The following is a 20459-nucleotide window of genomic DNA, read 5'->3' on the forward strand; positions in this document are numbered from 1 at the left end:
TAAACAAGAATTGACCTAATTCTATTGTTTATCAACTTTGGTTCTCTAACACAGGATCTACTGGCTATCAGTCAAGCAAACCGCACTGACCCCCTCTGCCAGCACATTCCTACATTGGGGGTTGCAAATCCCTGCACCAAAGCAGGTGTGAGGGGAGTGTGATTGGGGCTTTAAAAGTCACAAATCGAAAGCTGCACGAAAAGCAGGATGCCGTAGAAGTTACTGACCAACTTGGAGGACAGTCATTTCTGACTAGCCCTATGGATTATCCCCAGAGTTACCAATCAGATAACAGGATGACACATGTCACCCTGCCCTACAGTGCCCCATCAGGTGTTGAGCACCCTCTGAATCCTTTGGAGCCATCTTCAAGAGGGGCCTGAGGATTTGAATTTTGAACACACTCAGGTTATGCCGGACTGTGACTCATACTGCAGCAGGGATTTAGACAACTGAACTGGCAGGCTGCATTACCGAAGCAGACCTGGATGAATGCTGGAGTGTGTGCCATTCTCGGTCACGCACCCATTATGAGGATCCCAGAAGGTTTGAACATTAAGTCCATGGTCCCTAAATGTGCCTCCACATAGAATCACTTGTCAGGTATGTGAACAAAGCCCAAAGCCCAGGCCATGTTCTAGGCCAGTTAAGTCTCAGTATGGGAAGAAAGCTCTTGCAGTTTTCTGGTGCTCACTAGGGGTTTGTAATTGTGAGGTAGGATAGATAGAAAAAGAGACAGCAGGGAACTTACAGTATTTTAAAGAAATAATAAGTTAAAATCGGCAAGTAAACTGAAAAAAAAAAACAAAAAACAGTTCCTCTCCCAGCATGCCTTCTTCTGAGTGTTAAATTCCAAGGTTTTCAAAGGTCCCAACTTCATTTGTGAGTGGCTGGAGACAGGAAGAATAAAAGGCATTTCTAAGCAATCATGTCTGGTAGAATCTATCTACTTTTCCTACCCAAAACTGATAGCAAGTTAGTAGAAAAGCGGCCAAATGGGGAATGGTAGCCTATCAAACTTGCAGATGGTAGGATAAGCTGATAAACCAAAGCCTGCCTGATTAGACAGTAAATTTTTGGATCACAACTTTCCTGGGAACAGAAAGGAGACCCACGAACTAGAAAGCCATCCAGTTGTCACCCTAGGGCAAGTTCTGTAAGGAGGAAGGCAGTGATTTGGGCTGAGGTGCTATCTTTGTGTGGTACCTCTATGCCACGTGCTCTCCTTCTCTGTCATTTTTCTTATAAACTTCCTTGTCACCTTTGCAAAAACACATCCGGTAAACAGAAAGCAGAGTAACAGTTTCCAAGATCTGGGAAGGGAGGGGCTGGGGTCGTAACTGATACAGGATTTTACTGGCTGATTGTACTACAGTGTGAATATACTTAACACTGTCTAGATATACCCTTGGTTAAGGTGGTACATTTTGTGTTATTTTTACAAGTTTGGAGAAGTGATGAAGCTTTCAGGAGCTTGGAGCATCTGTGCATTTTAAAATACTCTCCTGTAAAAAGAGCGAGCCAAATCAGGGGTGGAATCACAAAGTACCAAGAAAAGGATCAACATTTTAAGTGTCATTTCACAAGAAAGCTGTAGATGACAAAAAGAAACAGGGCATAGCCAGAAAGGAATGGCACCCAGGGGGCTGGGTAGGGATAGTCGTCAAGAGTGGACACTTAGTCTTAAGTTTTGCCCAGGTGGGATGGAAATGTGAATGATAGGGTTATATGTATGAATAAAAACCTTGTGCAGATACTGGAGCTTGACCTCAGTGCCTGAGCACTGTCCCTTAGCTTTTTCACTCAAGGCTAGAGCTTTACCACTTGAGCTACAGTGCCACAGTCTTTCCTGCATCTGCTAACCTTCAATCCTCAGATCTCAGCATCCTAAGTATCTTGGATTAAAGGCATGAGCCACCAGCACCTGGCCCTTTTCACTTTCTTAATTATGTCCTTTGTAGCACAAAGTGTTTAATTTTGCTGGGCACTAGTATCTCATACTATAGGATTGCTGTTAGAGGCCACCCCTGGGCAAGGTTTTGCTGAAGTTGTAGAGCATCAGACTTTCAAGCATTGAGGCCTTGTGTTCAAAGCCCAGTACCATCAAATTAAAAATTTTGATGAAATTTAATTACTTATTTTCTTTTGTTGCTTGTTTTTTATACTTTTTCTCAGAAGTTTTGCTTCCCCCTACTTCATGAAAATTTACTCCCATATTTTTAATAGTTTTACAATTCTAGTTACATGTAAATCTGCAATCCATGTTGTTAGTCTTTGTACAAATTAAGGGTTGACTCATTCCTGTTTTATATGTGGGTATCTGTTATGCTACTGGTTGAGAGGATTGTTCTACCCTCATCATATGGTGACGAAGCCCCTGAAAACTGGATCTTGTGAACCTAACTCTAAGGAAACGTGCAGGCAGTTAGATACCAGGATACAGAAGAAATGGAGAAAATCCATTGGCAATTTTTTAAGTTGAGCCCAAATAAATCCTATTGTTAACTTTCTATTGCTGTGTCATGCTGCCCCCGACCTCAGTAGCATAGTACAGGAAACTTGCTTTCGGAAATGAATTGGAAGACTCAGCCAGGTATAGTTCTGATATGGAATCTTTTATTAGGTGACCAACAAGTTGTCATTGGATCTGCAGTAAGGCCTGGCTGAGGCTAAGATGGCTCACTCAGACTGTATCAGAAAGCCTCTGTCCCCCGGCCCAGGAACCCGCTCCATGGAGCTCCTTCAAGTGTTCTTATGTGGCAGCTGGCTTGCCCCAGGACTAATGATCTAGGCGAGGAAAGCGGGAGTTGAACCTATGACTGTTACTCTCTTGTGTCTTCTTCTTTACATTAAAATAGAATCCCAAAGTCAAGCTCATGGGCTGGGGAGTTAGGCATAATTTTTTGAAGGAGCATCAAGTATCTGTGGATGTACTTTATCATTATTTTTAGTTGTATAAACAACTTGTACATTTAACAAAGCAGTTATGAACACAATGCATCTTGATCAATGTCCCCCCTTTCAACATTCTCACCCATCCCTTCCAACATACCTCTTCTTGATTTTGTAGAAGATAGCATTGAATTTTTACTACATTCTCACTCACATACTTCTCTTCATCTACCCCTCTACCTCTTTCAAGTACTCATTTCCTAGTGTTTATTTTATTGAGCTTTGACTTTGCCTTTCTAAGGAATTACACAATTTGAGGTCTCCTTTGAATCTACTATATTTAAGTTAATACATGTGTATGCACTTGCATACCACCCATTGTATTTATATGTTTATAAGCTAATTCTAGTTTCCACATGTAAGGGAAAGCATGCAACTTCTGTGTCTCTGGACCTGACTTCAGCTTCATTTAACTTTTTCCAGGTTTTACCATTTCTTTACAAATGATATATTACCATTCTTTCTAAAGGATGAGTAAAATTGTATTATGTATATATATACACTACATTTTTGATCCATTCATCTGTTAAGAGGAATGATAGTGCTACAATGAATTGTACTGGTGGTTTTACTGTATCCTGTGGATGTATTTTAAACTGCCACATGGTCGTGCTCCAAATAAATATCTCATGTCCCTTCATATTTGATGCCCACTTACTACTTAATAAAGTGATCTTCAAAATAGGCCATTTTCTAGGGTTTTTTCTTTCCTCTGCCCTTAATGTTTTCATTTGAACCAGTGTCATTAAATTTTAGAACCAAAACAAAGTAGAAGAGTAGCAGAAACGTTCTCACAATAGACATGTCAGAAACAACATTATTTCTTTTCTGCAAAAGGAAGGCCATTTTCTCAGTTTCTAGGAAGGAATGCACAAGTCATTCTCTCTGGGGCAGTCTTCAACTACTGTCAGCATCCTATGAATTAGCTGATCAGAATTTTGACAGCTTCTCACTTACACATCTTAAAACTAGCCATTACCTCTGTAGCAAGACTATATGAATCCATGTCAGTACTTCATTTTGTGACTTGGTCCTTCTGGCATGCTCTGTTGCAGGTAATGGTTTTGCATGACTTTGGCACTGGCTTCTAGTGGACACTGTGTAGGGGAGGATGAACACGGAGGAGCTGGAGCTACTGAGTGACCCCAAGTACAGGAACTACGTCGCTGCAATTGACAAGGCACTAAAGAACTTTGAGTACTCCAGTGAATGGGCAGATTTGATATCAGCACTTGGAAAACTTAACAAGGTATTTGTCTCATTCATTTTATAAGAAGAGTATAAATCAGAAATCCATTTATTCTAAGATTTCTTTAAATCTTAAAGTGAAAATGTAAACAGCAAATGTTAAGTTACTTCTGTTAATACTATTTTATTTAATGAGTTGCATGCCTGTACATTTAGGCACTATAGAAGTCCAAATTCCAAGAAACAACATTTCTTGAAAAACACAGTAATTATCATTGTTATTATCTATTAAAAACAAGTCTGGGAAGCAAATACGCTAACTCTGAGGCCTAATAATTGAACATTGGAAACTTCTGTAGATCTTGATACCACAATGAAAAACTGTAAATGGAAAGCAATAATTATTGTGTCTTTTGAAAATGACAGGTAGGTAGCAGCAAAACACTATATCCAGGCAACCCTTAGTTACAGTTTGGTACTTTTTTACAAAGGCAGCTCTGTATTCAATCAACTGGGCCTTGAAGATTGACTATGATGTGATTGGTATTAGCCGTAGTGATTATAATAAGGTCTCAGCTTTTCATTTTGACTGTGCATATGTGTGTATGTGCACATGCACATGCTTCTGAAATGGCACCAAGGACTGAACCCAGGACCTCATGTTCACTTAGCTTTCTTGCTTACGACTGGCAGTTTACCACTTGAGCCATGCTTCCAGTCCAAGTTTTTGCTGATCAATTGACATAGAGGCTCAAAGACTTTTATGTCTTGGCTGGCTTTGAAGCTCAGTTGTCAGGTATGTTTCCTGAGTATTTAGGATTACATACATGAGCCTTGTTCCCACCTTGACCCTATTTGGGGGGCTTTCTGGGGTTGTTGCTTTTTAAAAGTATACCTTAGATCCCGTTATCAAGGCAAGTTTTATATATTTGTTGAAAATATTCTAAATACTCTCTTCTTTGGTGGTACTGGGATTTGAACTCAAAACTCAACACTTAGTGAGCCACACCTCCAGCTTTTGTCTGGGAGATTAGTGCTGACATTTCCACTGTACAGACTCGGGGTGTCATTTTATATACGTTTATGTGTGTATGAAGCATTTAACATTCCATCTAGTTTATGTTAGATAGGAAACATTTGCAAAGATCTGAAATAGCTTCTCTCTAAGTTTGTTTTACAAAATAAGGTTTTTATTAAAAATATATTTCTGCCAGGCACAGGTGGCTCACACCTGTAATCCTAGTCACTCAAGAGGCTGAGATCCTAGGATCTCGGTTCAAAGCCAGCCCAGGCAAGAAAGTCTTTCTCCAATTAACCACCAGAAAACCAGAAGTGGTACTGTGGCTCAAGTGGTAGAGCACTAGCCTTGAACTGAAGAGCTGAGGGACAGCACCCAGGCCCAGAGTTCAAGACCCATGACAGACAAAAAAAAAATATATATATATATATACACACACACACAGACACATATTTCTAACATGTTATCAAGTATGCTTTAAACAGGTTAATACTCTTCCTAAGTTTTAATTTCAAGTGAAACATTGGTAGATGGGACTGACAGAAACAAAAGATTATAAATGTATTTCTTATGCTGTGTAGGAAAATGGAAATAAAATATTTTTCTCATCGCATAAAAATTCTTTCTTCTAGGTTTTACAAAATAATGCCAAATACCAGGTAGTACCCAAAAAGCTGACCATAGGCAAACGTCTAGCTCAGTGTCTGCATCCAGCCTTACCAGGAGGAGTTCATCGGAAGGCACTTGAAACATACGAAATTATCTTCAAAATCATTGGACCGAAACGACTTGCCAAAGATCTTTTTTTATATAGGTAAGAATAATTGTACTAATTACACATAATATAAATAAAGTATATCACTACATTAATTTGTGCATCCTACACTAATATCACTAATGTAAACCCCTTAAAAATTTAGTTTTTTATACAAATCTTAAGTATTTGATTTAAATGAGTTAGGGAAACTTAGGACATTCCTTGTTTTTTATTTAGATATAATTTATAAGGTGAAACTTATAAGTTATATCTAAGCATAAAAATGCTAAAGTTTGGCCTGTTCAAAAACTCATTCTCTGTCCCTCTATACTTGCCTATACTATGTTGTACTAAAAGTCAGTAAATGACACCATCTGTCCGCTTACACCTGCTAAGATCGGAGTTACATATGTCTTGTTTCTCCCACCCAGGTACAGTCTTGTCACTCAGGATGAGTTCTGTCTCATCATGGTTAAGACTAGGGGCCATAGCATCAAACCAGCTCTGTGATCTTGGACCATTTTCCTCACCTCTGTTTGTAGCCCCATCTGAAAAGGGAAATAAGATTGCCAACTTCATAGTTGATACATGTAGCCAGGTGCTGGTGGCTCATACCTATAATCCTAGCTACTCAGGAGGCTGAGATCTGAGGATCGTGGTTCAAAGCCAGCCCAGGCAGAAAAGTACATGAGACTCTTACCTCCAATTGACCACTAAAAACTGGAAGTGGCACTGTGGCTCAAGTGGTAGAATGTAGCCTTGAGCACAAAGAGGCTCAGGGACAGTACCTAGGCACTGAGTTCAGACCCCACAACTGACAAAAAATTGATACATGAAAGGTACTCAGAACAATGTTGTGTGTGGTAAATGCTCAGTAACTTCACTATTCTTCTGACACATTTACTTCTCTGCACTTTGACTGTCAGTTTGTAAGCATCATCTGCACTTCGTCACTAGCTCCCTGATATTTATACAACCGCTTTTCTTCATTTTTTTTCTTTGATGGTACTGGATTTTGAACCCAACTTGAGCCTGCTAAACAAGTGCTCTATCATCTGATTCACACTTGCAGCCCCTCTTGCTTTACTTTTTTTTTGGACTTAGTTTTTACTTTTGCCAGCCTTGAACCAGGATGCACATATCTACACCTTCCACACAGCTGTGATTGCTGGAGTGACACACTACAGCCTTGCTTGTTTGCTGAATGAAGTCTTTATAATTTTTTATCCATGCTGATTTCCAATCAAAATCCTCCCAATCTCTGCCTCCCAAGTAGCTAGGATTGCAGGCATGTACCACCATCCTAGTCTGTTCTTCCTATACTCTGTTCTCTATACAGTATCAGAATTGTCTTTCTAAAACTTTAAACAAATGATACTACTTGGGGCTTCTAAGGCATTGTGTACTAGGCTGTAAATAAGAAAATTCAGACTGAATTTCCTCTACTAAAGCCTGAATACACAGATTGTCTGTGGGATTATTTCTTCCCACCAGGAAGCACACAGGTAGCTCTATGAATGACACTGGCTTTGCATGCTGTGATCCAATTCAGTTCTGAACCTGGAAATCACATCACATCTCCTCAGCAGATGGCTGCCTCCAATTCTGCTTCCAGGAGCAAGTCTAGGCCTCCAGAACTTTTGGCCAACTAACTGGCTATAATGTGGGGCCTCAGCAACCCTCTTTTGAGGAAGCTCACTGAACTAGGGTAAAGGAATCCACTGACTTCTTATAAAGGACCCTAGATGAAGGGATGCATAGGACAAGGTCCAGATGGCCCCTGTGGATTTGGGATGTATGATCCTCTCAGTAAGAGGGCGAGTTCTTATTTACCTTTCTAAAGATACCATGTGTATGTGCTGCCCAGAAGCTTTCTGACCCCTTTGTACTTTGGGATTTATGAACATTTAGTACACAGGCATGATTGAAAAATAAGCAAGCACATAGACGTGTGATTGAGAAAAAGTATGGGCCAATGCTAATAAGCTGGAGATGCCAGCAAAGCCTGTTTGTTCATACTATATATATAACATGACTTAATCCTAGGTGAGGGTCAGAATCTTGTCACAAATAGGCTCTTCTGATATACTGTCAAGCAAAATAGATAAAGGAATTTTTATGGCTACCTTCAAGTCAGAAAGACAAGGAGAGATTAATTTCTATGACCTACCTTGGGGACAGCAAATTCTAGATTCTTTGGCCTATCTTCGATAGAAAATACAGCACGTGATAGGAGGGAAGTAGGTAAGAAGACTTTGATTACTAAAGCCCAATGCTCCCCAACAGCATAACTGGAAAGCCACAGAAACTGTGGCTATGGCTTTAGGTCAAACTATGCATAGAATTAGAGTCAGGATAGTGGAAAATTGAAAGTAATTTCTATTCTGTATATAAACTAGGAGCAGGAGTCTCAATTCCATTGTTAAGTGCTTCCTAAGTATAGAACATAGTGCTAGGGACTTGAATGCAAAAATGAAAGACAGCCTGGTCTCTTGATTTCTGGTGTTTAGAAACAACTCAAAATGATACTCTTTTTTTCTTGTCGGTCATGGGGCCTGAACTCTGGGCCTGGGCACTGTCCCTCAGCTCTTCATCTCAAGGCTAGTGCTCTACCACTTGAGCCATAGCACTACTTCTGGCTTTTTCTGCGTATGTGGAGCTGAGGAATGGACCCAGGACCTCATGCATGCAAGGCAAGCATGATTAATATTTAATAAAACTATATTAGTACTATCAGAATATCATACAGGGGCCTGATATAATTAGGGGACAGTCTTCTCCAGGAAATAATTCAGGATGAAACTTGAAAGTTTAGAAATCACTCAGACATACAAAGAAGATGTAAGTACAGGGGTGGGAACTATATCTGGATTATACCTTGTGCAAAGGACTAGACACTGAAAAGAGCTTCTGAAAGGAATGAGCTGGAGTAGAGAGCGCAAGGAAATTGATTAGTGTCTATGGGCTGCACAGATAGCCAGTAGCCAAATCTTAAAAGATGCTAAAAGTGCATTGGCAACAGAAAACTTAATAATGAGAGTAGTTAGTTTTACTGAGAGAAGCTACTTCAGGGCAGTACTTGTTATGACAAGATAGTAAAGATATGATGGTAGTCTCTCTATGGAGCTGGAGAAAATTTATTACTGATGATATGGCTCAAGTGGTATTATGCCTACTTAGCAAGCACATGGCTCTAAGTTCATCACCAAAGAAACCAAATCCTAGGCAAGTGACTTGGAGAGAAAACTTAGTGATTGATGGAAAGTTGGGATAAAAAAAATTCTTTAAAAGAGTCAAGAATAAGCAAGGCATTGGTGTCTCCATCCTGTAATCCTATCTATTCAGGAATCTCAGATCTGAGGATTGTGGTTCACAGCCAGTCAGGGCAAGAAAGACTGTGAGATTCTTATTTCCAAGTAAGTACCAAAAAAGCCAAAAGTAGAGCTATAATCGGAAGTGGTAGAGCACTAGCCTTGAACAACAATAACAAAAAGGTTAAGAATAGCTCCAAGATTTCTAGCTTTTAGTTAGCAGGGTACATAGTAGGCTGTATTTTTTAGTGTCAGTTACTGGGAAAGGTTTGAGGAGAAAAGAGAATTCTGTGTTGTAATTAGAAAATATGAGAGCTTTGCAAAAGAGCCTAAGTACTGCTGATTTACAAGTACAAAATTCAGGCAGGTGAGAGCACTATTTCAGTAAATGTGTAAGTTAATACATACAGAAATCATTTTATGCCAGTCAGTGTAATTTATTCAAAAGATAAAGAACATATATACATAATTACATATGGATTAAAATCTTGTCACTATGTTGATTGTTTTATCTTTTTTTTTTTAACACAGCTCTGGATTATTTCCCCTTCTTGCAAATGCTGCTATGTCTGTGAAACCAACACTGCTGAGTTTATATGAGATATATTATTTACCTTTGGGTAAAACACTGAAACCTGGTCTACAAGGATTATTAACTGGTATTCTTCCTGGCTTAGAAGAAGGATCAGAGTATTATGAGAGGTAATGTGATATTTGTTTTCACGGTGTAACCACATCATGCTTGTTAGCAAACATCTTTAAATACATTTTAGCATCTCTAAAATGAATGATTCTTATCATACTTATCCCATCATTTCAGTAAGACTCGAAGTTCTATCTAGTGTATGGTTCATACTGAAAATATAACTGCATCATTTAGATATAGATGTAGGTGGATGAGCAGCACAGTAAGGACAATGTGAGCATGGAAAGTTGATGTGTTTGAACTTTATTTTCCTCATCAATAAAAGAAGCATAAAACCTATTTCATTTTATTACAGTAAAATGAAATGCACTCGGTCCAGAGCCTTGTAAATATGTCACTCCAAAACTTGTGACCCATAATTTAAAATATAATAGGACATAGAGATTAATGAAAAGAATGGAAAATAGGCCATATGCCAGTCTTTAAATTACTAACAGGAGAAAATGTGCAACATCAAGTACAATGCTGTTTTACTAACTGGTTACCTGGTACTTTTAATATTTGGACTTTTGAAAGAAAATGATCTGATCAGTTTTGAAGCCAATTTGTGTGTGTCCTAGTCCTGGGGCTTGAACCCAGAGTCAAAGGGGTAATTTTTTGCTCAAGGATAGCATTCTAGCACTTGAGCCACAGCCCCACTTACAGCTTTTGGTTATTGGAGATAGGAATCTGGGCTGGCTTCAAACCTAGATCCTCACATCTCAACCTCCTAAGGAGCTAAGATTTACAGGCGTGAGCCACCTAGTTCCCCAATTATTTTTTAAACTAATAGTTATAGACAGTGTTTGATGGTGTTATATATCTATAACAATTTTATGTCATTGCTGATATTCTTATTTAAAAAATAGAAATTGTTTGGTAGCAAAAGTAGACGATGTTAAAGTTACTTCATAAGAAGACTTAATGATTTAAATTAAATTTATTAAGTTTATTGTATCACAGCTATTTCCACAAGGCAAAAACAACGTATTGAATTATTTTTATTGGCTACTTTGGAAAAAAAGATAATTTTTTCCTCAAAGCTTATCATTCTGTTTTATGAACTTATAATTTATTTGCATAAAATGTTATATAGCAGGGTGCCAGTGACTCACACTTGTAATCCTAGCTACTCAGGAGGCTGAAATCTGAAGCTCATACTTCGAACAAATCCAGTCTGGGCAGAAAAATTCTTTACTCTTATTTCCAATTCACTGGGAAAAGCCAGAAATGGAGCTATGGCTTAAGTAATAGGGCACCAGTCTTAAGCAAAAAAGCTAAAGGCCAACCCTCAGTCCCTGAGTTCAATCATTAGTACCAAAGTATATTATGAAATTATTATATTTGGCTTATAAATCAATTTTTCTTAAACTATACACTTCAGAGAAGTATATAATCATCACCACTTTTTGCAATTAAACATAGAAATTGATCAATGATCTTTATGGCTACAAGTTCTATGAAAGGTTTTATAAATGTACTATGTACATAATATATAGATAAATTGAGTTCAGAAGAAATTAGTATTAAATCAGATCAGATGTAGACTCAAATTCTCTTTTGATGTACTATGCTAAAATTTAATAGACTTACATATTAAATTTAATAGATTTATATGTTTATGTTTATCATCTAATTTCATTGAAGTTACTGTGAACTATATAATGATGATTTAAAAAACAAGCACAGATGTCTTAAGATTTTATAGAAAGCCAGTGAAATACATGATAGATAGAATTACTATTAGCTAAAATATGTATTGTGGTATTTTATTACAACAGATATGTGGTGTTTTGGTTGTGGCTCCCTTCATTTTATGATCCAGAACTTAAATCGTGGAACCAGTCATTGACTGTAATTCTTCTTCCATTCCTGCTTGCTTATTCCAGGGTTCAGCACAGCCTACGTGTGTATAGATATTTTACTTTCTTGTCAGCGTGACAATATTTTCCTTCTAATGCCACTATATTTTGTCCTTCAGAACAAACACGTTGTTGGAAAAGGTTGCTGCTGCTGTTGACCAGTCGGCGTTCTACAGTGCCCTCTGGGGCAGTCTGCTCACCAGCCCTGCTGTGCGTCTACCTGGGATCACTTATGTGCTTGCTCACCTAAACAGGAAGCTCTCTATGGAAGATCAACTTTATATTATTGGCAGTGACATTGAGCTAATGGTAGGTCTCACATCACAAATACTTCTTTAGAGCAAGCTACCAGATAACTTTGAGGATCATGTGATTCTTTTTTATCAACACATAGTAAGGGATAATCAGTCATTAAAAGCTTATTTTTTTCCATGAAGAGGAAATTACTTATATCCAATGTCATCTTTTTTTCAAAAAAACTAGTATTGCTATGTTGAGCCCATTGTTCACATAGCCATATTTATAATTACAAAGTGAACCTTCTTTTTGATGTTTTCTTTGTAAGAAAGGTGTGTTAAATAGTGACAATAGTAGATTCCATGGAGAACATGTATGACAGGATGTAATATCAAGGAAGATATTGTTAGTAGAAAGAGTTACGCTTTTGCCCATGGCTCACACCTGTAAGCCTAGCTACTTAAGAAGCAGAGATCTCGGGATTGCAATTACAACCCAACCCAGTCAGAAAAGTCCATGAGACTCCTGTATCTAATGAACTATTTTAAAAGCTGGAAGTGGAGCTCTGCCTCAAGTGGTAGAGCACTTATTTTTTTTTTTCTGCATGCAATAATGACGTAACTGGTATTTCATGCAGAGTTTTAGTTAGATTTACTGAAGTTTGATTTACATTCTCTGAATTAGTCCACTGTACATGAATAGTTTTATGAATCTTTTTTTTTTTTGGGTCCGGTCGTGGGGCCTGAACTCTGGGCCTGGGCACTGTCCCTCGGCTCTTCAGCTCAAGGCTAGTGCTCTACCACTTGAGCCACAGCGCCACTTCCAGCTTTTTTCTTTTTGCTTATGTGGTGCTAAGGAATGGAACCCAGGGCCTCAGGCATTCGAGGCAAGCGCTCTACCACTGAGCCACCTTCCCAGGCCCAGTTTTATGAATCTTGACAAATACATCCAGTCACATAGCCACTACTACAGTCAAGGTTCAGAAAGTTACATCATCCCAAAAAGTTGTGTACCCTTCTGTCACCACACTTCCTCAGTACTTCCTCAGGTACCAGGATTTTGAAAACACTGGTCGGTTTCCTTTTCTCTCATTTTACTTTCTTACAGTGTTATATAAATTGAATCATTCTGTGCAATTAGCCTTTAAGTATGGTTTCTTTGACCATATAGAACATATGAGATTCTTCCATGCTTTTGTATCAGTAGTTTCTTTCTTTTTTTATTTTTTTGTCGGTCGTGGGGCCTGAACTCTGGGCCTGGGTGCCATCCCTCAGATCTTGAGCTCAAGGCAAGCGCTCTACTACATAAGCCATAGCACCACTTCCAATTTTTTTTTCTGCTTATGTGGTGCTGAGGAGTCAAACCCAGGGTCTCATGAATGCAAGGCAAGCACTCTACCACTGAGCCACCTTCCCAGCCACTAGTAGTTTCTTTATTGTGTTGTCCATTTCTCTATTGTATGACAGTACCACAATTTGATTATTCATTCAGCAATTAATAGACAGTTTGGAGCAATTATGAGCAAAACCTCTATAAAACATTTCCTGGGACTGATGATGAAAAGTTAACAGAATTGTCCACAGGGTATGTAGTATTAACACTAAGAAAATTGTTTTTAAAAGTTCCTTGATTTTTAGAAGCATAATTTTATTTACTAGAGGAAATAAAAAGTTGTTACGATTTCCATTTTTCCCACCATAATAGACCCCTGATGTTAAAGGCTCTCTTATTTCAGGTCGAAGCAGTAAGTACTTCAGTACAGGACTCAAGTGTACTTGTGCAGAGGAGCACCCTGGACCTCATACTTTTCTGCTTTCCATTCCACATGAGTCAGGTAAGACTTCCGTGCTAGTGTTGATCATGTAAGGCATTCTGGGGAAGTCAGTAAACATTAATGTTGGTGTTGCTCATGTAAGTCCATTCTGGGAAAATCAGAGGCTTGTGGTGTGATGATTTTTTTAAAGACATTATGTTGGATTATTTTGCTTATAAATAATAGTACTTAACAAAAATAATAAGGTGCAGAGAATTTTAACATTGAAAAATTAAAATTACTTCCAAAAAGGGATTAGCAGAAAATACTATTGCTTGGTTTTTGTAATGGCTATTAATACAAATCTATGATGAATTTTTATTATGACTGCCTAACTTTATTACTAAATTCAAGTTTTTGCTGTATTTACATATTTCTCTAACAGTTGGAAGATTTTTCCACTTGATTGCCTGTGTTGTTACTAAATGGGACCCAAACTACTTCTAGTTTCCATTTTGAAGTTCTTATCCTTAAATAAGGGGCCTTATTCTGCCCTTTTGAGAGAGAGAGAGAAAGAGAGAAATGGGGCTTGAACTTCAGAACTCCAGACCTCACACTATTGGCTTGATTCTTTCCTGTATTTTACTAATATATATGTTCCAACATCTTGATTACTTATTTACTGGCTTACTGATTTTTTTTTGGTTGGTCATGGGGCTTGAACTCTGGGCCTGGGCGCTGTCCCTCAGCTCTTCAGCTCAAGGCTAGTGCTCTGCCACTTGAGCCACAGTGCCATGCTGGTTTTCTGAGAGTGGTTTATTGGAGATAGAGTCTCACGGACTTTCCTGCCCAGGCTGGCTTTGAACCATGATCCTAGATCTCAACCTCCTGAGTAGCTAGGATTACAGGCATGAGCCACCAGCACCCGGCAATTTAGAGTTTAAAATGTGGATCTATTTCATTATATAATGTTGAATAATTACATTTATTAGAAACTGTTGGTCTCAGTAGTAAATACTGGGAATCTTTCAAGCCCAGTACACTTCAAAAAAATAAAACTTAAAAATCAAGTTTTCCAGTATTCTTGTTTTCTATTAGAATCTCACATATCATTTGTAGCATACCATTGCCTTGAAGTACTAATGTATCTTGCTTATTTGATGACTACTAAATATCAAAGTTTGAGTAATCATAGTTTCAGTTAGTCATTCTTTCAGGCAAAAAATGACATTCTGTTAAAAAACTGGCTGTTCAGCTCACAGCTCTAATAATTGGCACAAATTCTTTTCCTTGAGACAACCATCATATGTATGTATACATCAAATGTGTGTTAGTGTACATGACATTCCATTACACAAAAACAAAGGCCTTTCTTTAATACTGGACCTTGAATAACAAGTTTTTGTTGTCTCCTCAACAACATTCTCAAAGAATTGTGAAACTGGCTTTAATTTCCTTTTTCTTTTCTTTTTAGTGCTGAGGATTTAACCTGTTGCCTCACACTGCTAATCTGCCAGCCCTCAGCTAGTTTACAACCGTGACCCATTTTTTATTAAATACAATGATTACTGGTACAAGAGGTGCCACTGCTCTATTGCTTCTTTTCATAATTAAGGTGCCAACTGTTTAACCTACTCATTGTCTAATCAGGAAATAGCACACAAAGGAACAAAGAACACCTTGATATTGTTAGGAATATGCATAATTGATTATTTTATAAGTATGTATAGCTGAATTTACCCTGTAGGCCTCCTGAACTTTTATCACATGATCTTCAGGGGTCTGGCAGCCACACTTTGAAAACTGCCTAGATGAATAGAAGATATTCATGTTCATAGGAGTGAACTTATTTATCAGCTTTGGATAATCTGTGTTCTGTAGCATCTCAGTTATTTCTGATTTGGATGAATTATTTTATGTCTGTATCAGCAAGCATAGAATAGAAAAAAGTATGTTGAGCTGGGTGCTGGTGGCTCATACCTCTAATCCTAGCTACTAAGGAGACTGAAATCTGAGGATCGAGGTTCAAAGCAAGCCTGAACAAGGATAGTCTATGAGATTCTTATCTCCATTAAACAAATAAAGAAGCTGAAAATAGAGCTGTAGCTCAAAGTGGTAGAGTGCTAGCCTTGAGCAAAAGAAGCTGAGGGACATTGCCTACGCCCTGAGATCAAGCCCCAAGATCATCACTAAAAGAAGAAGAAGGAGGGGGAGGGGGAGGAGGAAGGGAAGAGGGAGAGGGATGATAATGACATTTGAACTTGGCTAGGCTTTTAGGTCCTAGGGTGCTTAGGTCCTTGTATTATAAAATAGTTGTTAAACTAGTCCATTCCCAACTTATAATTCTGCTATTCCAAATATCAAAAATCCAATATTAACATGAGCTTTCTTTTCATGTTTTCAAGAAAAACTTCTTTTAGCTGAAATCAGGTCTTTAATCGTATACCTAATTAAGATTATGGGAAAGAAATGAAGAATTATTTAAGAGTTAGAAAAAAATAAAATTTAAAATGTGTTAACCCTGAATGATTCAAACAAAAAGGCACTTTACATTGTTTTGTGTGTTGTTTTTTTTTTGTATGTTTGAAATATATGAGTAGAAATTTTTTTCAGGGTGGCAGCTCAGATTTTTTTTATTATCTTGTGTTGTACAAAGGAGTTGCCATTTAACAAAGCAGTTTGAGACAATGCATTTGGTCAGTGTCATATCTTTCAGCATTCTCACCCACTCCCCTAGAGAGAGAGAGTGAGAAAGAGAGAGAGAATGAGAGAGAATACGCTGGGGCTTGAACTCAGGGCCTTGTCACTGTGTCTTAGCTTTTTTGCTCAAAGCCAGCACTTTACCACCTGAGCCACAGCTCTGCCTCCAGCATTTTGCTGGTTAATTAGAGATGAGTCTTACAGACTTTTCTGCCCAGGCTGACCACACTGCCATCTTCAGACTTCAATATCCTTGAATAGCTTGGTTTATAAGCATGAGCCATGGACATAAAGCTTACAAGTAGGATTTCTAAAAAGAAACGGCCTTGGAACTGATGAAGATGGTGGTTTTCTAGCTTGTCTGTTGACAATGAATGTGAAAGACAAATGGCACAGGTTTCTAGGATCTCCAGTCTTGCCTTAATTTCCTTGTTTTAGGTCAGATTTTAGATGTTAAATAATTCAAGTATAGTGTCAGCTATGAATCAAATGACCTAATTTTCTATTTCTTAATCTGTAAAATGGAAGTACTAATACCTGCATTTGGAAAATCAAATGAAACTATGTCAGTGAAAATAGCTGTGTACCCTAATATTCTGAGTATTAACAGCATTTTTTTTCTAAGAGAAAAAAACAGTGGCATGCTTTGCATGTGCTTTAAGTACAACCACATTCTTAACTTTTCCAGGCCACTCGACCGGACATGATCAGGATCTTGTCAGCAGCGTTGCATGTAGTACTGCGGAGAGATATGTCCCTGAACCGAAGACTTTATGCATGGCTTCTGGGTAAATATTGGATGGATATGCTCATGGTTGGGAATAAATGGAGAGATACTTGCTGTACATAAGGTATCAAATTGTGTGTATGTCTTTAGTGAAAAACTTTTTTTAAAAATTACATAAATGGGGCAATAAATGCATAAACTATTGGTAAATTATATGAAGAAATTTTGTAACACTTTTTAGTCCAAAAGGCTATTTAAATCCACAAGGTCATGGTCCCTTTGACAAGATAATTTTCCCTCTCACACATTGAAATTGTTGTACTATAAGTACTAAAATCAAAAGAATGACAAACTTTGCAAAGTGTGCAAGTCATGAAAGGAATCAGGACTAGCAAGCACCTCGGTCATGCACCATATCAGTCTCCATTCAGGCATTAATAAAGCTGCGCACACTTCGCTCTTCCCCAATTTTTCCAAATGTTTGGCCTGTCCTCATGACTCCTCAGTACCTATGGTGACAGGACATTTAAGTTCAGTGGTCTGAGTCTTCAGTTATTTCACTGGTGAGACTGGGGAAAAGAAGACAAAAAACCTGGATAACTCTGGAAGAATACTATGATACTTATGTATTGAATTGGTTTCCCCTTATTAAACTATCTAAAATGATCTCTTTTGCTGACATTGAATGGGCTACTAATTGGTAAGTGTTTAGTGCTGTTTTTGAGATATTTGCTGTTTTGGTATTGAGTGGACAATAGTTTTAAGAGTTTCATTTTAATTCATTCTGTGATTTATTTCCATGGAGGTTTTGATAACAACGGTGCTATCGTAGGACCCAGGAGCACAAGACATAGTAATCCTGAAGAACATGCCACGTACTATTTCACTACCTTTTCAAAAGAATTATTGGTTCAGGTAATGAGTGCTTTTGTTATTCTATGTTTACATCACTAGAGATACTTAAAAGTATAAAGCGAAAGTCTTACCCTTAACATGACTTGAGTCAAAGGAGTGGCAACAGACTAAGAACTCCCTAAAAATGATAAGCAAATGTCTACAATAAAATAAGTAATCAGAAGTCGGATTCGAGATAAATCCAGCAATATTTTTATATGTCTGCCTGTCTTTGGGCTTGAACTCAAGACCTGGGTGCTATCCCCGATCCTTTAGGCCCAAAGCTGACTTGCTTTAATGCTCTACCACTTGAGCCAGAGCTCTACTTCAGCTTTTTGGTGGTTAGTTGGAGAAAAGAACCTCATGGACTTTCTTGCCTGGACTGGCTTTGAAATATGCTCCTCAAATCTTAGCCTCCTGAATTGCTAGGACTACAAGTGTGAGCCACTGGCACCATGCAAGATACATTTTTTTTCTTTGCTGTTTTCATGACTTCATTAAAACATAGAGTTCTTACTTGTCTGCCTATGAAAGTTGGAGCTATTCCAAAAATAGACTAAGACCTATACTGTAAAGCTCTAGGAAAATTTGGGCTTTCACAATCATCTCAATGTGGTAAAATTGCTATTGTAGTGGAAGTATTGAAATGATCCATAGTTTATTTCCTATCATTTTTACTTCAGTTATATTTACCCAAATTGTCTTAAATTTAATTAAAAAACATGCTATCTGAAACATTTTTGAGTGAAATAGTATACTGAGTTTTCACTCACTAGTGAAAAAGTAATTGCCAATACTACAGTGATGAGATAACATAGTTCGGAGTTCATATCTTAAGTAGCATCTTCATCTGGAGCCCAAACTATTCTTGAATGTACATTTCTTCATTTCTTTAGCTCTTCTACCTTCCTGCCAAAGAAAATTAAGAACCTGTTTTTTTTTCTCTCCAGCCAGATAAATATAATTTTCTTTTTTCTGAGCAGAGGAAAATGGATTCAGAAAAGCAAAATATATAATCTCCATTATATATGATTATACTTGTGAAAACTTAAGGGAAGTTCTTTGAATGTATTTACTAAATAACAAGTGTTCTTTTCTTTTGTAAAGGCAATGGTAGGGATCTTACAAGTGAATGGATTTGGAGAAGAGAGCACTCTAATGCAGGATCTAAAACCTTTTCGGATTTTAATCAGCTTACTGGACAAACCTGAGCTAGGTAATGTATACTACTGTCCCAAGGCGTAGGTCACATGCTTTTGTATTTTTTCATAAGAAAAATGTGACAAAGTTATTAGGAAACTTGTTGTACTTTGAAGTAGCTTTTAAATCCAAGTTCTCAACAATTTCCTACCAAAGTCCACGGGACCAAGTTAAGATACAGTTATTGTAAATTATAGTTTATCATCATGCCTCATTCCTTTGCACTGCTAACAGAAAAATCACTTTTAAAGATGAATTCAAGTTCTTCTTGATCCTTATGAAATGAATGAAAGAAATTAAGGACTCTATGGCATGTCATAACTTACAGTTTCAGTTTACTGAATTCAAGTACTTCAACAGAAATATTTCAATTATACTGCCTTTTTTTTTTCTTGGTACTGAGGTTCAAACCCAGGACATTGCACTTGGTAGGCAAGTGCTTTGCAACTGAGCTGTATCCCAGCCTGTATTGTACCATCTTTATAAAAGCTCTGTTTTGTATATTTTCCTTTTAACCTGTATTATATGTTAGATCTATTGGAAAGTTGATTATGATAGTTGGGACAATTTTTTAACCTGAATATTAACTAAAATGAAATTATGAAACAAATTCGTAAATTTACAATTACAAATTTTATAATTTCTTCAGGTTATATGCAGATATTTAGGCAAATATGGTACAACTCACACGCTCTTCAAAGTAAAGAGATGCCAGATGCTGGTGACTCATGCCTGTGATCTTATCTACTCAGGAGACTGAGATCTGAGGATCATGGTTCAAAGCCAGCCTGGGCAGGAAAGTCTGTGAGACTTTTATCTCCAATTAACCACCAGAAAACCAGAAGTGGCACTGTAGCTAAAAGTGGTAGAAGGCTAGCCTTGAGCAGAAAGAACTCAGAGACAGTGCCCAGGCCCCAAGTTCAAGCCCCATGATGGACAAAAGAAAGAGAGAGACAGAATGAAGAGGCAAGGCTCATGCCTCTAATTTCAGCTACTCAAGTGGCTGAAATTGGAAAGATCATGTTTGAGACCAGCTTGGGCTCAGTAGTGTGTGCCTGTTATGCTAACAATACAGGGAATACTAGAACAGGTGGATTGTGATCCTGGGGTACAGTCAGGCAGGGGCTATCTCAAAAATAACTAGAACTAAAAGGGATGGAGGTATGGATATGAGC

At 37.8% G+C, this 20459-nt stretch overlaps 1 protein-coding gene across 1 annotated transcript in view; it reads left to right on the plus strand.

The window, feature by feature from the left end:
- Dopey1 (dopey family member 1) overlaps positions 1-20459 on the plus strand; it is a 72832-nt gene that overhangs the window by 8922 nt on the left and 43451 nt on the right. The window contains exons 2-9 of the mRNA XM_013032276.1: positions 4008-4201; positions 5791-5972; positions 9758-9928; positions 11893-12082; positions 13746-13844; positions 17152-17251; positions 17996-18105; positions 19192-19300. Coding sequence (XP_012887730.1) covers positions 4064-4201; positions 5791-5972; positions 9758-9928; positions 11893-12082; positions 13746-13844; positions 17152-17251; positions 17996-18105; positions 19192-19300 — 1099 coding nt within the window. The 5' untranslated portion in view covers positions 4008-4063. The remainder of the gene's footprint in view (positions 1-4007; positions 4202-5790; positions 5973-9757; positions 9929-11892; positions 12083-13745; positions 13845-17151; positions 17252-17995; positions 18106-19191; positions 19301-20459) is intronic.

The sequence above is a fragment of the Dipodomys ordii genome, unplaced genomic scaffold (genome assembly GCF_000151885.1).
Source record: "Dipodomys ordii isolate 6190 unplaced genomic scaffold, Dord_2.0 Scaffold152, whole genome shotgun sequence".
Lineage (NCBI taxonomy): Eukaryota > Metazoa > Chordata > Mammalia > Rodentia > Heteromyidae > Dipodomys > Dipodomys ordii.